This window comes from Apodemus sylvaticus, chromosome 12 (assembly GCF_947179515.1).
Source record: "Apodemus sylvaticus chromosome 12, mApoSyl1.1, whole genome shotgun sequence".
NCBI classification, from domain to species: Eukaryota; Metazoa; Chordata; class Mammalia; order Rodentia; family Muridae; genus Apodemus; species Apodemus sylvaticus.
This window is the reverse complement of record NC_067483.1, coordinates 39,584,951-39,603,271: the sequence shown is the minus strand read 5'-3', so window position 1 is coordinate 39,603,271 and position 18,321 is coordinate 39,584,951. Positions and strand designations below refer to the sequence as shown.

The 18,321-nt window shown below is 49.6% G+C and overlaps 1 protein-coding gene across 3 annotated transcripts in view; it reads right to left on the bottom strand.

Annotated features, from left to right (window-relative positions):
* The window catches only part of Pik3c2b (phosphatidylinositol-4-phosphate 3-kinase catalytic subunit type 2 beta), a 65,787-nt gene that overhangs the window by 28,967 nt on the left and 18,499 nt on the right, over positions 1-18,321 (bottom strand). For all 3 annotated transcript variants that reach the window (XM_052201228.1, XM_052201231.1, XM_052201229.1), the window contains exons 2-11: positions 13,304-14,320; positions 9,879-9,979; positions 8,970-9,124; positions 8,524-8,644; positions 5,298-5,409; positions 5,065-5,144; positions 4,362-4,425; positions 2,566-2,712; positions 1,781-1,814; positions 69-264 (exon numbers count right to left, since the gene is read on the bottom strand). In XM_052201228.1, the coding sequence (XP_052057188.1) occupies positions 69-264; positions 1,781-1,814; positions 2,566-2,712; positions 4,362-4,425; positions 5,065-5,144; positions 5,298-5,409; positions 8,524-8,644; positions 8,970-9,124; positions 9,879-9,979; positions 13,304-14,233 (1,940 nt within the window). In that variant the 5' untranslated portion in view covers positions 14,234-14,320. The remainder of the gene's footprint in view (positions 1-68; positions 265-1,780; positions 1,815-2,565; positions 2,713-4,361; positions 4,426-5,064; positions 5,145-5,297; positions 5,410-8,523; positions 8,645-8,969; positions 9,125-9,878; positions 9,980-13,303; positions 14,321-18,321) is intronic.

Sequence of the window (18,321 nt, the reverse complement as noted above, 5' to 3'; positions counted from 1 at the left end):
GAAGCCACCAGGCAGCGGAGCTAACCCCCACCCCACCTCTGGGCTCCCCAACCCCAGCCCTGACTCACCTGGTAGCCCAGATGATGGGAATACGGTGAGTGCCATAGACAGTGAAGGCCAGGGCCCCAGAGAAGTGGCAGGCCTCTTGAACCAAGTCGTGCTTTCGGCTCCCAGGCACCGCGGTCTGGAAGTCTGCATTGAACGTGTTGCAATACAGCTCCACCAGGTCCAAGATGGCCGCTGTCAAGGCTTCTACCACCTTCTCTGTGAAGCGGGGAAGGAAACTCCTTAGGACTCAATAGGGGCCATTCTGTTGCCATGACACTAGCAGTATGGGACAGCTTGGGACAGGGATCCCCGAATGTCAGCCAATTCCTAATAGCTGTGACAGAGCTTACCCATGTGTGGAGAGATGGGAGGAATACAGGCGCATGCACTGAGTTCATCAAGAGATGCCCAGCTTTAAATGTGGGCCTTATGCAGACACTTAGCATTATTTAGTACTACAATGTTATTTTAGAAAAGTTATTTTCTAGGAAGACAGCTCAGTGGTTAAGAGTGCTTGCTGCTCTTCCAGAGGACCCAGGTTTGATTCCCAGCAAGCCACCCCATGGCAGTTCACAACTAACTCTAACTCCAGTTCCAGGGGCAGGGGTCCAACCCCCTCTTCTGATTTTTGTGGGTATCAGGCACACATGTGCCACACCGACTTATATATAAGCAAAATACCTATACACATAAAATAACACCAAATCTTTTTTTAAACAAAGACTTTTCTTGGAAAAATCAAAAAACCGTGCTTGGTGAGCTTGTATATCTCCAGTACCATGGACATGTGGACACATAGACACAGACAGACAGATAGACACAGACACACACATACACACACATACGCTTACAGACACACACATAGACACACACACACAGAGACAGACAGACATACACAGAGACAAACACACATATATGCACACACACACACACACACACACACAGATACACACACACACACACACACACACAGAGAGAGAGAGAGAGAGAGAGAGAGAGAGAGAGAGAAAGAGCTAGAGGAGATGCTGTTAGCTCCTAGAAGGCTTTAGAGGACAATTTATTCATCTGTGAAGTCCAAAGATGGATTCATTTTTAAGAAAGCCAGTGATGGGGCTGGAGGGTTAGCTCAGTGGCTGTTCTTTCAAAGGACTCAGGTTCAATTCCCAGCACCTTTATGGAATCTCTCAACTGCCACCAAGATCCAACATCCCCACATAGGACTGCAAGCAGACAAAACAACAATGTACATACAAAAATAAAATTTGAAAGGAAAAAAGAAAAGAAAAACTCAAGACAAAGGTTTTAGGATGAGGATCTGCTTGAAGATTTTACAGAAAGAATCCTAGAGAAAGATCCTTCCTCCCATCTCCCAAGTCCTATTCTTAATTGGAAATGCAAGGGGTTGTGGCTGCCAAGAGAAAAATCACAGCCTAGCAGGGTGAGCTTTTCCATGAGGATTCAAAGATAAACTCATCCTTGCTGATGCTCTTATTCCAGCTCACCACTCTCTCCCAGTAACACCGTAAGCCCGATTAGCAAGAATGAGAAAAAGATCTATGGAAAGAAATATGGGCTCCAGCTGTGTCCACACCTCAAACGGAAACACACACACACACACACACACACACACCACAGGGCCAAGAAGGAAGAAGAATGTGGGTTGAGCAGACAGACAGCTGCCAGTTTCCAGTCTCTCTGTGGGACAAAGGGGGAGTGAGTGCAGCACCCTTACCTCGGTTTTCCCTCACAGTCAAGACGCTGGGGTCCTGTTGGGGAAAGGAAGACTGAGAGTCAGACGGAGCCCCGGGTCCATTTTTATTTATTGTCGGTTGGTAGGGCTTTTCACAGCTGTGCTCATCTGGGCCAGGCAGGGCTGAAATGTGAGGAGCAGAGATTCCCCAGGGAGAGGGAGGAGTGGTGGTCTGTTCCAGAGCCACAGGGTGGATGGAGTAAGCAGATTAAAAAGTCATGCTCGCCCAGAGGAAAGAGCCCCGCAAGGCAAGGCTGGTGATACAGGATCTGTAGTGCTAGCTCGCCTGCCCTTACTGCACAGGGATCCACAGAACCCCTGGTTCTAGGGATCCCCTTCCCTCCTTGGTTTTGCACCCTCAAAGATAAGCAAACTGTCAGGCAAAGCCTTTCTGGCCTTGGTTCATGTGGTTATTTCCACAAGGCTGAAGCTAGCCCAACCTCTATGCTCAAGGAGAGAGACAGGTTTGGCATCCATTGCCTAGGAGCTCTTGCGTCTGAACTGCTTACACACAAATGACAGAATCGAAGAAGAACCTTTCATCTATTTTTTTTTTTTATTTGTCTTGGGACAGGGTCTCACTGTGTAGCCCAGGCTGTCCTGGAACTCACTATGTAAATCAGCCTGGCTTAACAGAGGTCAGCTGCCTCTGCCCCCCAAATTCTAGCCACTAAGTGAAGTGGCCACCAAGTAACATGGCAATCCACAGACCAGTTACCCAAGAAGGCCACTGTCCCTTCCTCACGCTAACACCTGGGTCCCCGTACCTTCTGGATTTTCGGCTGCATGCGTGAGGGGCAGGGAGGCAGCTGGTTGAGAGCGCTCGTGATCTCAGGAGTCTCCACAGCAGCTAGAGCATTGCAGATGGCCTTGACGGACTGGACCACCCTGTCAGCCTTCAGTGGGAAATCCCCCTGTAGGAGGTCGTACAGTGATTCAGCCCTCTGCCTCCCCCCAGCCCAGTCCTCAAGGCTGCGCGGTTGCTAATGACTCTAAGGAGGAATGGCAGGAAGCACGCTTTATTTGCTTTGAGTGGACCACATCCACACTCCCCAATCTGTTGGCCACAGCCCGAGAAACCTTTCATTCCCAGTCTGCAGTGAGGTCTATCTCTGCTTACACAAGTAGACACAGGTCTCCGCCAGTGAGAAGAAGAAAGTATTTACAGGCCTAAAGTATTAGGAAATCAATTGGCAGGAAACAGCAAGATGAGAGAAACAGAGTGAGGCCCTCACTTGCTCGCCCAGACTTCTTGTAACTCGTCATAGAATGTCCAGGCCAAGACTTCATGTCCACAGACACGCTGCACCCTCACCCTTCACACTTTGGTTCCCTGTGCTTTCTCATCAGAAATCTCCTCCTCTGTCTGACCGTGACTACTTGTGTCATTTCAGATTAGGGACTAGGACATCTTCTCCTTCACAAGGCCTCCCCTCCCAACCCCTGTGGTCATCCTCTTGTATCTAATAGCTTTAGATGAACACTCTGTTTCTCTAAGCACACAAGCTCCCTGAAGCTAAAGCAATTCTTAGGCTGTGCACCTCATCTCTACCCAACCCCCAAACTAGCACAGAATACTACAAAGCAGTCTACGAACGCTCATCAGTGCCCATGTTGTTGTAGAGGTTACTACAGAATAGATTCTAGGAGTGCATGAAGGGTGAACTAAACATATCCTCCAACCAGAGGAAAGAATCTATAATTAAAAACTGGTCTGAGGGGATGGGATTGCTATTTTGCTTTGTTTTTTTCCTCAAGATTTATTTACTTATTATATTAAGTACACTATAGCTGTCTCCAGACACCCCAGAAGAGGGCATCAGATCTCATTACGGATGGATGGTTGTGAGCCACCATGTGGTTTCTGGGATTTGAACTCAGGACCTTCAGAAGAGCAGTCAGTGCTCTTAACCTCTGAGCCATCTCTCCAGCCCCTCTATTTTTCCGAGACAGGGTCTCACTACATAGCTCTGGCTGGCCTGGAACTCACTGGGTAGACCTTGAACCTAGAGAGATCTGCCTGCTTCTGCCTGCCAAGTGCTGAGATTAAAGTTGTGTGCCACCATGCCTGCTAAGGGTTTTGAATTTTGAAGACCACTTCCAAAGAACTCTGCTTTAGCCTCAAGGTATTTGGGTAAATTGTTCCAAGGCTTGCACTTCCATTGAGTCCAAGAAGAAAAGGATCTAGTCTTGGGACTTTCCACTTTGCTGGGGGTGTGATATCTATGTCACAGGCTCAACAGAACATCTTAAGACAGTGTTCCCATGCACGTTTGACCAAAAAAATAAAATAAAATAAAATAAAATAAAATAAATAAAGCCTGGGCCACCCCTTAGCTTGGAAATGTCCTACTCCAGAGACAGCAATCAGAGCCTTTTCACAGAAGGGCAGAGCGCCTTCTTACACACTTGCCAGCTGCCCCACAGCCAGATGTTGTTTTGCTTGCCCAGAGCCAGAGGAGTGAAAAGAGGTGTCACGGACAACCCGCCATCTGATCTGATCGCAGGAAAGAAAGGAACTTCCAGTAGCTCCTCTCTGGCCAGTCCCAGGGTGTATACTCACGTCAGCCAGCAGGAAGGCGTCCACCTCATTGTGGTAAGTGTCAAACAGAAGACTCAAGGCCTGCCTGGGGATGGGGTGAGAAAAATCACAAGAGAGATCACTAAAGATTTACTGCCCCGAGACCCATGCTCTCCTTTCCCTCTCTGTTTGAGGATCAAACTCTGATGTGAAAGAGTTCCCACTCTTTCCATGCCCCACGAGGATGGGAAAGGGGGTCCTTTCCTCATGGCTACCTCTCACCTAGAAAAGGACAGGAAACGGAACTGGGGCGGTGGTTCTCAAGCTGTGGATCTCGACCTCCCATGGGGCCACACATCAGAAACGTACAATAAGACTTTTTAACAGGGGCCGGAGAGATGGCTCAGTGGTTAAGAGCACTGACTGCTCTTCCGGAGATCCTGAGTTCAATTCCCAGCAACCACATGGTGGCTCACAGCCATCTGTAGTAAGATCCAATGCTCTCTTCTGGTGTGTCTGAAGACAGCTACAATATACTCATGTACATTAAATAAATAGACTTGTAACAGTAGCAAAATTACAGTTACAAAGTAGCAATGAAAGAATTTTGTGGAGGAAAGAAAGGAGAAGTGTCCTACCACAGGGTATTTATGAGTAGTCATTCTAGCTAGAAGCTGGGTAGTATATCTATGCCATCCTCTCACGGTTGCTGTGTGGACTACACCCAGGTGGTGCCCGCACTCACCTGCTGATGGTCTGTTTGACTGGCCTCTCTTGGAGATGGATGAGGTAGTTCAAGGTGGAAGGACTCTGGTCATCATTCACCTGAGGGAGCGAGCAGTGCCCTGGTCAGGCAGGGATGATGCTCTCTCCTCAGCCCAGGACACCTACCCCACTCCCTTAACATGTTCCATGTCACCCTCTGCCCATTCTACCCGCCAAGGTATGTACAACCACCAGCCATTTTCCAACACGTACCGTCCGGGCCAGGTCACTCCGGATAGCCTTCTGCTCCATCAGCTGTAGCCGGATGCTGATGTCAAACTTGCGGCAATACTGGATATACTCATGGCTTCCCAGGGCGTGCTTACTGGTGGGGTAGGGGACAAGACCATTAGTGCCTTAGGGACTCAGTGGGAGGAGGGATGGGTACTTTAGCTTGGGGAGAGACAACCAGGGGGAAGGGAGGGAGGGCAGGGGGGAAAGGGGGAAAGGCCTATGTTGTAAGCCTTATCCTTTACTCGTGGGAATGTCGTGGTAAAGTACGGGGTCTTTCTGAATAAAAGCCTCCCACAACACTTAGCCCATGGGCTACACAAACAGTGACTCACTGGCTCATTCCCAGGGTGTTGTCAAGAGTTGGGGTACAGAGCGACTCCTTAGGGAGCGTTCGCTTAAATCCCATTTTCTTGGCTTTGACAACCAAGAAAAGATGGGCTGAGTGACACAGACTCCTCTTTCAGCACTACTCACTAAGTTGCTGAGGGCGGACAAGACAGACTAGAGTTCCAGAACTATTATCCGGAAGCAAGTTCCACCCCAGTGCTCCCTCTGGTCCTGCCTGATGACCAATCCCCTGGGAGTCTTCAGGCTTTCTAAAAGGTAGGAGTCGCTCCGACTGATAAGCACCCACACAGGAGACCCGCAGTTCCTAGGAGGCAGCCTGCCAATCCCTCTGCCACCCAACCTCTCCCCACCCCAGCCCCGCCCAAATCACACCTTAATCTGAAAGGAAACCCACAAGAAAGGGTTGAACAAGCACCACTCTGGGCCAGGCCCTAGCTTCTGAGTAGCAGAAGCCGGAAAAGGACTTCCTTCCTTGGCAGAGGTGGGAATCTGAACTAGAATGGAAGGGGATGGAGAGGAGTCAAGGGAAGAGGGATGCAGAAACTTCTGGAAGTACAGAGCCTCAGGGCCTGAACAAGACCAGCCTAGACCACCCTGAGGGGAGCCAGCACCCGCAATATGAGCTCTGACCAGCTAAGATTAAAGTAAAAGTGAACTACAGTGTGGGAAGGCTAGACTGTCAGGCGGGGCGGGCCTGCGGGAGGGTCTGTGAGGAAGGAAGAGCGAGGGCAGTGCTAGAGAGGGGGAGGGAGCAGGAAACCCAGCCTCCCCTAGGACTGTCTCGAGGTTCTTATCACTGAGTGGCCTGCATCCTGGAGCAACACTCCCCTTCAGTATCAGCCCCTCCAGCTCAGTGAAACAATCCTGAGGGCTTCCTTGGCAACTAGTAATTTTCTGGAAACTCCAGCGGGCCCTTTCCACCCAGGACCCAGCACTACGCTTTTATGCAGGGTGGACCAGGGAGTCAAGGCCCCAGTGACTTCTACTTGTTTGACAAAGGGCTTTGGCTGTGCAGTGCAAGTTGGGGTGGGGGTGGAGGCTTGGCCCAAGGACCACTGCCTGGTGTCATGTCATTGGGAATATTCTACTTGATATTCCTACTATCCCAAGGATCCTGGATTGGGAGTCTGCAGGGAAGATGTGGCATCTGTGTACTTGGGAATCCCAGGAGTCTTTCTCTGGGGTTGCTCCTTTGTTGCTGGTACCCACTGACTGTTCATGAGGTCCTCTTTACTCTAACCCCCATTCCCTCTGTCTGTCTGTCTGTCTGTCTGTCTCTTCCTGTCTCTGTGTGAGTGTGGAACCCTGGACTTCACCCATACTAGGCCTCATCCCTGCTACCACTGTATCCCCAACACTAAAGAGCAGGCTTCACAATTGGTCAATAGAAAGCCAGAACTGAGTGTAAGCCATGTTCTCCGGAGTCTGATTTACCCAGGATAGCCCTGTCCCCAGCACTAGCCCTTTCAGGAGACCCTGTGCCAGAACCCCTCCCTGCCCTTCTTGTGGAGGCAAGAATACAGTGAACACGTCATGGAATGCATTTGTGGATGCCCTGAAATTATATCACTACAGGCCTGTTCACTTTTCCTTCAGTTTCTAGATGAGGATGCAGAGGCCAGAGAGTGGCCACCATCCCTAATGCTGAAGAAATCCATCAAGAAATGAACCTTTGGGGGCTGGAGAGGTGGCCCAGCGGGTGAGAGCACTGACTGCTCTTCTGAAGGTCCTGAGTTCAAATCCCAGCAACCACATGGTGGCTGACAACCGTCTATCTGATGCCCTCTTCTGGTGTGTCTGAAGACAGCTACAGTGTACTTACATATAATAATAAAAAAAATAAATCTTAAAAAAAAGAAGAAGAAGAAACGAACCTTTAGTTCTGACTATCAATCCTGTGCTCTAACCACAGACAACTAATCTTCCATCTAGATTTGCTCGAGGCAGTTCACAGGAGGGAGTACTAAGGAGGGAGATAGAGGCCTTGCCTGTCCCTACTCACAAGATCTTTTTCCTCCAAGGGGTACACGGATGGTGGGCAGCTTGGGTGGAGGTTAGCAGAACTCCCGATGTTTGCTGCCACATCATCCTACCCCAGGGGTGGGGGCCCTGCCTACCCCACCCCAGTTTTCCACAGTTCAGAGTAGTGGAGAGGGTTTCTCTTAGCTGGTCCCACATCACACTTTCCACGAAGGCTGCCTTCTGTAGAAGGCACTGGCTGAGGGAGCTGGAAGACGGCCTAGGAGGAGGCTAAACAGCTGCACAGGCCAGGGGAACCAACGGCAGAGAAAGCCACCAGAGCCACTGTGATGTCTCCCTTTGGTTCCCGGTGGCTGCATGTCCTCTAGGGTAGGAGAAGCGACCTGCCACTGCCCCTAACCTGCCCCTAACCTGCCCCCACATACGATGCCACGTCTCTCTCTCTGCAAGCAGCAGAAGCCCACACACAGAGACGATTTCATCTTTGCTTAATCCCAGATCCAAGCTGTTTCCACGGCCGATCTGGCTCAGGATCCAGCCAACCCAGCTGGAAGATGGCGCTCCAAGGGAAAGTGCGACGTGGCTGAGAATGTGCCCAGAAAGCGGGAGTCCTGACTGCAGGGCTAGGGAAGAGCAGCAAACACTCTAAGAGCCTCCCCTTGTTCTCCCAGCCAGAAGGCAGTGTCACCTCAGCCTCACAAGACCTGGGCTCCATTCACTCACTTTTGTTGTTGTTGTTGTTGTTTTCAAGACAGGGTTTCTCTGTATAGCCCTGGCTGTCCTGGAACTCACTCTGTAGACCAGGCTGGCCTTGAACTCAGAAATCTGCCTGCCTCTGCCTCCTCTGAGTGCTGGGATTAAGGGCTTGTTCACTCACTTTTGCAAGAACTCCTCCAGCCCACAGGGCTTCAGCACGAAGTCACCCACGTCCACCTCCCTCAGCTCATCGTGGGTGTAGCAGAGGGTCTGGTAGATGAGCAAATCCACAGTGGAGGAACCTGGAAGGGGTAAGGCGACAGAGCGAGGGCAGTGACATCGGGCAATGGGACAGACCCACCCTACCTCTATCCTTTACCGCCAGCTAAGTGGTCTCTAGTACCCACCGGCAGTCAGATAAAGCAGATGAACACACCGCTTGGGGCCCAGCAAAGTTACCATGTACCCAGAAAGCTGACCCTTCAGAAACGTCCTCGTTCAGGCTACAGAGTGAGGTGAGGAACAAAGCCCTCCAGTCCTGAACAGTCCTCCCTGCCTCAGCTTAGTCCTCCCTGCCTCAGCTCTCGGGATGCTCATGTGACCTCCCCACCCCCCCTACTAACTCACAGTTGCAGGTAAAGGTGAGCGGCTCCCGGAGACTGTCACACAACACTGTCACTTTCAGGTTGACCTCATCCCCAAGGTGCTCTGGGCTCGGGGTGACAGTGCTCCAAACACACCCAGTTAGGGAATAGTCCTGGACATCAGAGCCCGTTCGAAGGCTGTGTAGGGAGAAAGGAGGGAGGGCTCTTGCTATGTCTTCAGAGGGCCGGCAGGGCCCCTCCCGCCCCAAATCCCAGAAAAGTAGGCTTTTCTGTCCCTACTCAGCACCCCCCCCCTTCTGTGGGTGAGGCTGGGGCAGTAGGATGGCAGCCTGGGGAAGCTGTAGTCTTTCTGGTCATCTCTGTTACAGTCACAAACCAATCCCCACAGAGTAATAGTAGCAAGAGCTCTAAAAGGAGGTTTCTACACTAAATTTAAAAGGATTTAACCAATAAGTAGTTAGAAATCTATTTCCTTCCTCTTCTGTACAAGAGAACTTTTTTTCTTCACTGAGAAGTATATTTGCTCCTAAGGGCAGCAATGTGAATTTTACTAAAAATGTGAAAGATTTTGTTGTTGCTGTTGTTGTTTGTTTGTTTTGTTTTGTTTTATTTGAGACAGAGTATCACTATATAGCCGTGGCAAGCCTGGAACTTACTATGTAGAACAGGCTGGCCTGAAACTCACAGAGATCCACAGGTCTCTGCCTCCCCAGTGTTGTGCCACCACTCCTGGCAAACTTCTAAGATTTCACAAAAACCTTCAGACACTTGCTAGAGAAGGGTCCCACTCTGGAATTTTATTTACTACAACTCGTCCTCTGTCCTCCTTCCTAAAGGATCAAGTAGCTTCTTCTAGAGACCCAGAGTCCTCTCAGCCACTCACACACGTACCCACACATGCCTCCTGCCCATCCCATCCTTCAGTTCTTACATATCCAGCATGTGGCAGAACGCGGCAACTTCCTCATCTCTCTCCTCTGAGACCTCAAACAATTCGTGGCCATTGGCGACAGTGTGGGGCCGAGAACCCACCTTAAAAAGAAGAACAGCTAACTCAGCACTTTTCCCCCTTCAGAGAAGGGCCTCCTCCCAGATGTGAAACCACAGCCCATGTGTAAGGACTTTCAAGATAACATTAAAAAGCACGCGCACGCACACACACATCACATCACATCATATCACATCACATGAAATCTAGAAATTCACTATCTGCCAACCTAGGACACCAAAGACCAAATTGAAAAATTGAAGCCTGGGCTAAGAACAGAAGCTGGGGCAGTTGACAAGAGTAACCAAACCTGCTTTGTGAGAGGGACATGCCTGACCAGCCCAGTGTGGCCATAGTCAGGCAGTATGTAACCCAGTGCTGAGAGTCACCATGGGCAAAGCATTATTGGGAAGGTTCCCAGAGACATTGGGGGTGAGCTGAGCTGGGTTAGGCAGGTGGTCAGCCCAATGGTCCCAGGGAGGCCTGGCCTCCCATATCCAAAGCCCTGGAAACCAGACTAAAATTGAGCTTGTCAGTAGTGGTATGACACCTGTGCCTTCTCAGGAGGAAGACCAACGAGTCAAAGCGGGACTCAGGGCTGGAAAGAGCCTGCCTGGGCTCCTTCTTTAGGCTCCTCAGAGGCTTGCTGGTTCTCAGCGGCTATGGCTACCGGAAGACTGCCCAAATCAGCCTCATTTCCTTTCCCAGAATACAAATTTAGTACTGGGATCCTTAGACAAGGCCCCAAACCATCTCCCATCCCAGGGCTGTTCTAAAACACCCAGGAAACTGTCAAAGGAGCCCCAAGGAAGAACAAATGAGAGGCTAGTGTGGATAGGCCTCACAGGCCTGCGCAGGACAGCTGCCCAGGAATGACGCTTTGGCTCCATAGAGTCCCAGGCTGCATCTGGTAAAGGCGGCAGGTTCTAACAGCTGCTCTGAAGAGGAAGGGGGGGGGGGTGTCTGAGTCTGTGATGAGTGTGTGCCACCTCACCTCCCATCACCCCTTCAGCTGTTCTTATAGCCTCCCTGCCCCTCAGGGCAGAAGGCAGCAACCAAGGTCTTCCCTGAATCTTCTGACTGCAAATGTCCCTCCCTCTGGGCATGTGTAGATGGGGGTGGCAGTACATGAAGGAGAAGGCAGCAGTGGGGGCAGGTTGGCAGTGGGGGCAGTTGGCATGTGAGGCACTGGCTTTGCCAAGCGTATGCCTGTGTTCCAGTCCAAACAATAGAACCACTGTCGGCAATTAACCTATGGGAAAGAGTCAGAGAGAGAAGGAAGGGGCAAAAGAGGCAGGGAGGGAGAGGGACAAACAGAATGGCCACTGAAGGCCATTTCATACCCTTTCTGTACCATTCCCTGGCACCGTAAGAAAACAAAAGCCACTTACGTTTGCCCGGCTGGCAGGCCCTGGTGGCATCATCCGATGCTGGTCGGGGGAGTCTGCCAGGCAGAGGCTGGCAGCGGGGGTACCAGGCTGGCATTTGGAGCTAGCCCTTTCCAGAGATGGCTCAGTGGGCCTGGGATAAGTCGGATCCTTCCGGCTGGAAGACCGGCGAAGGCGGGGTGGGGGGATAGGCGCGGGGTTCAAGGGGTCTCCCCTCCCAGCAGGCTGTGCCCCTGCCCCAAGCTGAGGTAGGGGGGACCACTGCCGCATTGCTTCCCCCACCCGAGCCTGGCGAGAGCTTTTGGCTTTGCCCTTGCTGCTTCAAGGAGACTCTGGGCCAGTTCAGGCTCCTTCTCCGTAGTCTGATGACACATGAGATGGGGGAGGGAAGACAAAGGTGACTACCACCTACCCCAGGCTGCCTGACTGTGAGCAGGCCCAGCTCTGTGTGGTGAACTCTCCCCATCCCTATAAATAGCAGGAGTGGCCCCACCTCTGAGCTGAGCCTTTAAAAAGCCCGGAGTTGCAGCTCACCCTGATTAGGCTTTGAGGGACTGTCTCTGCAAAAGCAGAGGAAGGAAGGACCATGCAGCTGTGTAGAGCTGGAGTCGATCCCTAAGGCTGGACATGAGGTGGGAAAGCCCCAGGGCATTAAGACAAAGGGTAAGGAGGAAAGAGCGTTGGAAAGAGGGGCGGGCCATAAGTTGCTACACAAGTCTGAAGCTAAGGAATGGCCACCTGACTTCTGGGAGCAGGGTGTCCAGAAGGCAAGGGTAAAATAAGGTGGCCTTCAGGTCTCCCCGCTGGAGATACTCCTGACACCCCATGGGCCAAAGACATATCAATACATGTGTAGTAGCCATGTGGGATGACATGAAGAGACTCTGTACTTTATATATAATATATAATAAATATATAATGTATAATATATAATATATAATATAATATTATATATATGTGTGTGTATGTATGTAATAAATAATTTAAGCCAAAACATTATCATTCTGTCAGGCTTTTTCTAAATATTGTCACGGAGGAAAGAGTGGGGAAAGACAGGTAAAGTAAACACCCCCACAGTGTGACCGCATTTACTGCCACTGGACTATATACTTTTAAATGGCCAGCGGCAAATACGTCACATATATTTTTATCTCAACAAAAGGCAGTAAGGAAGGGAGGTTGAGAGGAAGAGGGAGGGAGGAAGAGACTTTGGAGTGAGACCAGGGTCTAACACCAGCTCTGCCGCTTCATGCCGTGTGGCTTTGCAGCATCAGGCAGAGTGTCGTGGAGATCTGGATGGGGTCACATACCACTAAACAAGTAGCTAATGCTAAGAGTCATCGTCAGGGCGGGGCTGGGCAGCAGCTGGCAGCTGGCAGAGCGAAGCCTTGGGAGACAGAAGCAGCTCAAGTCTCATCTCACCGTTCAGCCAGAGTGGGTTTGGTGACTCCTAACTCAGTCCTTACTTCAAGAAAGTAAGGACCTGGGGGCTGGAGAGATGGCTCAGCAGGTAAGAGCACTGACTGCTCTTCTGAAGGTCATAAGTTTGAATCCCAGCACCCACATGGTGGCTCACAACCATCCATAAAGAGATCTGATGCCCTCTTCTGGTGTCTGAAGACAGCTACCATGTGCTTACATATAATAAATAAATAAATCTTTAAAAAAAAAAAAAGATTTTCATTTAAGGAAGAAGTACCTATTAGCAGCCAGTAGTTCACAACACCTGTCCCAAGAAGGGCTCTTTTGGCCATCACACTGAAACTTAGCCTAGAAAAGGAGCCACACTTTCCTGATGTTCCTGGCCCTGCCTCCCACAGAAAAACCTAGCTTGGATCCCAACCCCCACCTCAAACGCCCAAGGGCCCTGAGGGCAGAAGGGAGGACTAAAGGACAAATGAGTTCTCTGTAGATCTGGATTTAGAATGGCAAAGAGAGACTAGTTTACGTTCTGAACAAAATGCACAGGAAGGTTCTCACCGGAGCAGCAGAAATCCGGCGATTCTTGCCGGGAGTTGCATTTTTTCGGTTGGCATATCGAGAAGTATAGGTCCGAGGGGGCACCTGAGGGGGCATCGTCTTGCTCCGGGCCACGGGTTTCCCGGAGGTGTCCTTGTTGAAGTCCAGGGGCCCTCGGCCCTCCTTCCAGCCCCTGGTAGCGTCAGACGATATCTCCGAATCATAAGTAGACTTCAAGTTGAGCCTGGTGATTGCATCATTGATGCCATCGTAGTCCACAGACCCGAGCATGTGTCGCTGTCCCCTGCCATCAGGCAGCTCTCCCTCGTCTGGGTCCTGGGCCACCAGCAGTTTGTCAGACGGCTGTTCCGTGGAAGAGAAACTGTTGATGTCATTAGGCTGAGAGATCTTTGAGGGTGAGGGAGATCCCTTTCTAGGAGGCAAGGGAGGGGCATCCCAGATAGAGACTCGAGGAGGCAGAGGAGGAGGGGACAGTTTCTTGCAAGAGCCATCTGTGTCACCTGATCCTGGAGACAAAGAGCATCTCCCATCTGAACTATCAAAAATATACAGATAGTCTCCAGATAGGGAGCCCTTGGGCCAGGGGTCTGCGCCAGGCTGTGGATCCTGGGAGGTAGAGTTGGGGAGCTCTTCGGATGGGGAGATGGAGTTGTAATTTAGGGTGGGATCAGAGCCAGAAAGACCACGCAAGAGCTTGAGGTCGGTCCGCCTGCCTGCTGGCTTGCTGTAGAAGTCCAAAGCTGGCTCATCCCAGCTGATAAGAGAGGGTTCTGTGTTCTGCTTGGCCCTGCTCTCCTCCTTGTGATGTCGGAGCCGGGAGAGCGCGTCATACTCCATCTGCAGAGCTTCGGCCATAGCCAGCTCTTTGCGGCTGATGCCCACCGACTCCAGGGATTTCCAGTGCTCCCCATTGCCCTGAGTCGAAGACATGATGAGGGCGGGAGCACAGGAGACGACAGAGCCTCCTACTTCCTGCCAGTGTCGGGTCTGGGGGGCAGGTACATGCTGTCTTGGGACCTGTAGGCAATGGGTAGAAACGCAATTTAGTTACAAAGCAAGACTTATCAATAATCTGATATTGTGACAATAAAGTGACATAATCCAGGCCAGCATCCATTTCCTCAATGTTCCTTACCACAGAGGTAAAGAAACAGAAAGAGGAAAAAAGAGAGACCAGGGCAACTTTACTGCAGCTGTCCAGCCATCCTTAGATACATGTCTCCACCTCTGGTCCTAATTCCTATCTTTCCTTCTATCATGTGTGCTTCAAGGAAAGAAAGAGATACTTGGTTTATTCCTTTTAACAATCATTTATTTGTTTGTTCTTAAAGAATGAATGTGGAGATCAGAGGACACCTTTCACAAGTCCTTCAAAAACAGGTACTTATCATTAGCCAAGAGTAAAAGAGAAACAGGGTCTCTTCAGTCAAAGAGGACAGTTGTTTAGGGCCAGACTCAGTGGTAGAATGTCTGTCTGTCCAACATGCATGAGGCCCTGGCTTCCATCCCCAGCACTGCCTAAATGAATGGTTCTCAACCTTCCTAATGCTGCGACCCTTTAATACAGTTCCTCATGTTGTGGTGACCCCCAACCATGAAATTATTTCACCTCTACTTCATAACTGCAATTTTGCTATTGTTATGAACCATAATGTAAATATTTGTATTTTCCAATGGTCTTAGGTGACCCCCCCCCATGAAAAAGGTGTTTGACACCCCCCCAAGGGGTCATGAGCCATAGGTTGAGAACCACTGGCCTAAGTGTCTAAAATTAAGGTTAGGTGTGGCCGTGAGATGGTTTAGTAGTACAAGCCTGAGGACTGGGTTCAATCACCAGGACACACCTGAGGAGAAGACAGAGCCAGTCCTGAAAGTTGTCCCCTGACTTCCACACACACGCTGTGGCGAAGCACAACCACCAGGCTCATATGCTTCTGTTAGATGTGCACATAATAAAATACTGTTAATTTATTATTATTATTATTATTATTATTGGTTTTTCAAGCCAGGGTTTCTCTGTGTAGCCCTGGCTGTCCTGGAACTCACTCTGTAGATCAGGCTGGCCTCAAACTCAGAAATCTGCCTGCCTCTGCCTCCCAAGTGCTGGGATTAAAGGCATGGCCACCACTTAAACACCCCTTTCATGGGGGTCACCTAAGACCATTGAAAAATACAAATATTTACATTATAGTCCATAACAATAGCAAAATTGCAATTATGAATGAAGTAGTGGTAAAATAATTTTATGGTTGGGGGTTATACCTGGCTTAAATATGTTTTAATAGAAGGGGAGGAGGTCTATCAAAAAGGCTTAGTGGTAAAACATTGACCTAGGAGGTGCAAGGCCCCGGGTGTGAACCCCAGCGCTATATGAAAAAACAATTAAGCCAGGCATGGTGGCATGTGGTATAATCCAAGCATTTGGATTCAGGAGGTAAAGGCAGAAACCAGGCACCCATAGTCACCTGGGTGACATGGGAGATGTTTCATAACAAGAATTAACAAGAAGGGGCTGGAGGGACAGCTCAGCGGCTGAGAGCATTGGCTGCTCTTGCAGAGGACCTACAACCCGTTCTCAGCACCCATATGATAGTTTACAACTATCAGTAACTCCAGTTCCAGGCAATCTGATGCCCTCTCCTGAGCTCCCAAGGTAGCATACACACATGTGGTGTGCCTATATACACGCAGGCAAAACAGTCATACACATACAATAAAAGTACATAAATCTAAAAGTTAAAATTAGCCAAGAAGCTGGGTGGTAGTGGTCGTGGTGGTCCATACCTTTAGTCCCAGCACTCGGGAGGCAGAGGCAGGTAGATCTCTATGAGTTCAAGGCCAGCCTAGTCTACAGAGTGAGTGCCAGCGTTATTCAAAGAAGCCTTGTCTCAAAACCAAATCAAAACACCCACTTAGCAGAAAAGAGAGGCCAGTTCCCATGGAGTTACACACAGCTAGTAGAACGTAAAATGGCATAACCACCTTGGAAAGGGCAGCTTCCGACAAAGGCACGTACAGTACATATCTACTTAGGACTCAATCGCACAGCTTCCAACAAAGGCACACACAGCACACGTCTACTTAGGACTCAATCGCACAGCGCTCTAGACTTGTGCAGAGACATTAAATATAGGGCTGGGGCTATAGCTCATCAGCAGGATGCTTGCCCGTCATGCACAGGTTCAGTTTGATACCCAGCACTACAAATAGTATGATATACAATGCAGCACTCCAAATAAGTACAAAACAAACAATAAGCCTCGAATAGTGGATATAGGTGCCTTGCTTATAACACCCCTGTGGTGGTTTGAATGTGCTTGGCCCAGGGAGTGGAACTATTTGGAGGTGTGGCCTTGTTGGAGGAAATGTCTCACTGTGAGAGTGGGAATTGGAGCCTCTTCTCCTTCTTGCCTGGAAGCCAGTTTTCTCCTAGCTGCCTTCAGAACAAAAGGTAGAACTCTCAGCTCCTCCTGCACCATGCCTGCTTGGATGCCCCCCCACCATAATGATAATGGACTGAACCTCTGAACCTGCAAGCAAGCTCCAATGAATGTTGTCCTTTATAAGCGTCGCTGTGGTCATGGTGTCCCAAATGTCTATATGGTGATTCTTTTGAAAATGTGAAGTCTGGTGGGGACTGGGCTCAGTCAATAGCATGTTTATCAAACATATACAAAGCCCTGGGTTTGACCCCAGAAACACATAAAACTAGGTGTGGTAAGATACATCTAGGATCCTAGCAGTCAGGAGGTAGAGGCAAGACCAAATGTTCAAGGTCATCCTTAGCTGCCTGAAAAGCTTACACCCAGCCTGGGCTCCATAAGAACCCTGTCTCAAACAAATCAAAAAGTGATCCGTCTACATACGTATCATCCAGTGCTACTTCGCAATGAAAATGAATGAATTATTGACAAATGTGGATGAGTCCCAAATTAACTCTGTTGAATAAAACCTGCCAGACAAAAGTATGGGTATGTATCACTGCATTTACAGGAAATTTCTGCAAATGTAAATGGAGCGACCGAGAAGAAAACAGATGGGAGCTTATTTGGGGAAGGAGAGGGAAGGAGTACCACAGCCAGACGGGACTCTTGGGAGCAATGAATATGCCCATTATCTTTTCTTGGCTTTTCTCTTCACCCCTCCCTTTCTGCAGAGATCACAACCATGGTCCATGTGAGCTAGGCAAGCACTTTACTTACCACTGAGCTAGGCCTGCGGCCCATTCATTATCTTGCCGGGCCGGGCGAAGGTGATATCATCAGTGTGTTCATACGCCAAACTTATCATGTTGTACACTTTAAATATATGCTGTTTATAGCATGTCAATTAAACCCCAGCAGAACATAAATGCACAACACAGCTCTACTTAGCAGACTTTGTAATTACCCAAAGTTCAACGACAGGTGAGACACACATGGTGCCTGGGTATGGATTTGCCAAAATGCTGATGATCCCTTGGCCCTTAGGAAGCCAGAGAGGAACCACAGGCCAGGTGTCTTTAGATGCAAAAGCCTGCCACTCACTCTGTGGTCGGTGCCTTCTGCTTCCCAAGACACAACATGAAAAAAGCTGAGACAAGGTTGGTCTGTCTCGTGCCTCTCAAGCTATAGTTTAGAAGTCCAGGAACTAGGAGCTGGAGAGATGGCTCAGTGGTTAATAACACTGACTGCTCTTTTGAAGGCCCTGAGTTCAAATCCCAGCAACCACAAGGTGGCTCACAACCATCCACAATGAGATCTGATGCCCTCTTCTGGTGTGTCTGAAGACAGTGACAGTGTACTCATATATATAAAATAAATAAATCTTTAAAAAAAAAAAAAGGACAGGAACTGTTCATAGCTCAATGCCTACAGGTTCTCAATAGGTTCTGAGTTCATTGGTCTGTGGTAGGGTAATGGTATTTAATAAAAATAAATAAATAAAAGTTTCCTAGGAGATCCTAGGGCCTGCGTGTCTGTGGTTGGGGTTGTAGAGCAATCACTTCTAACCTCTAGCAACAGCATCCTGGAAGCTCA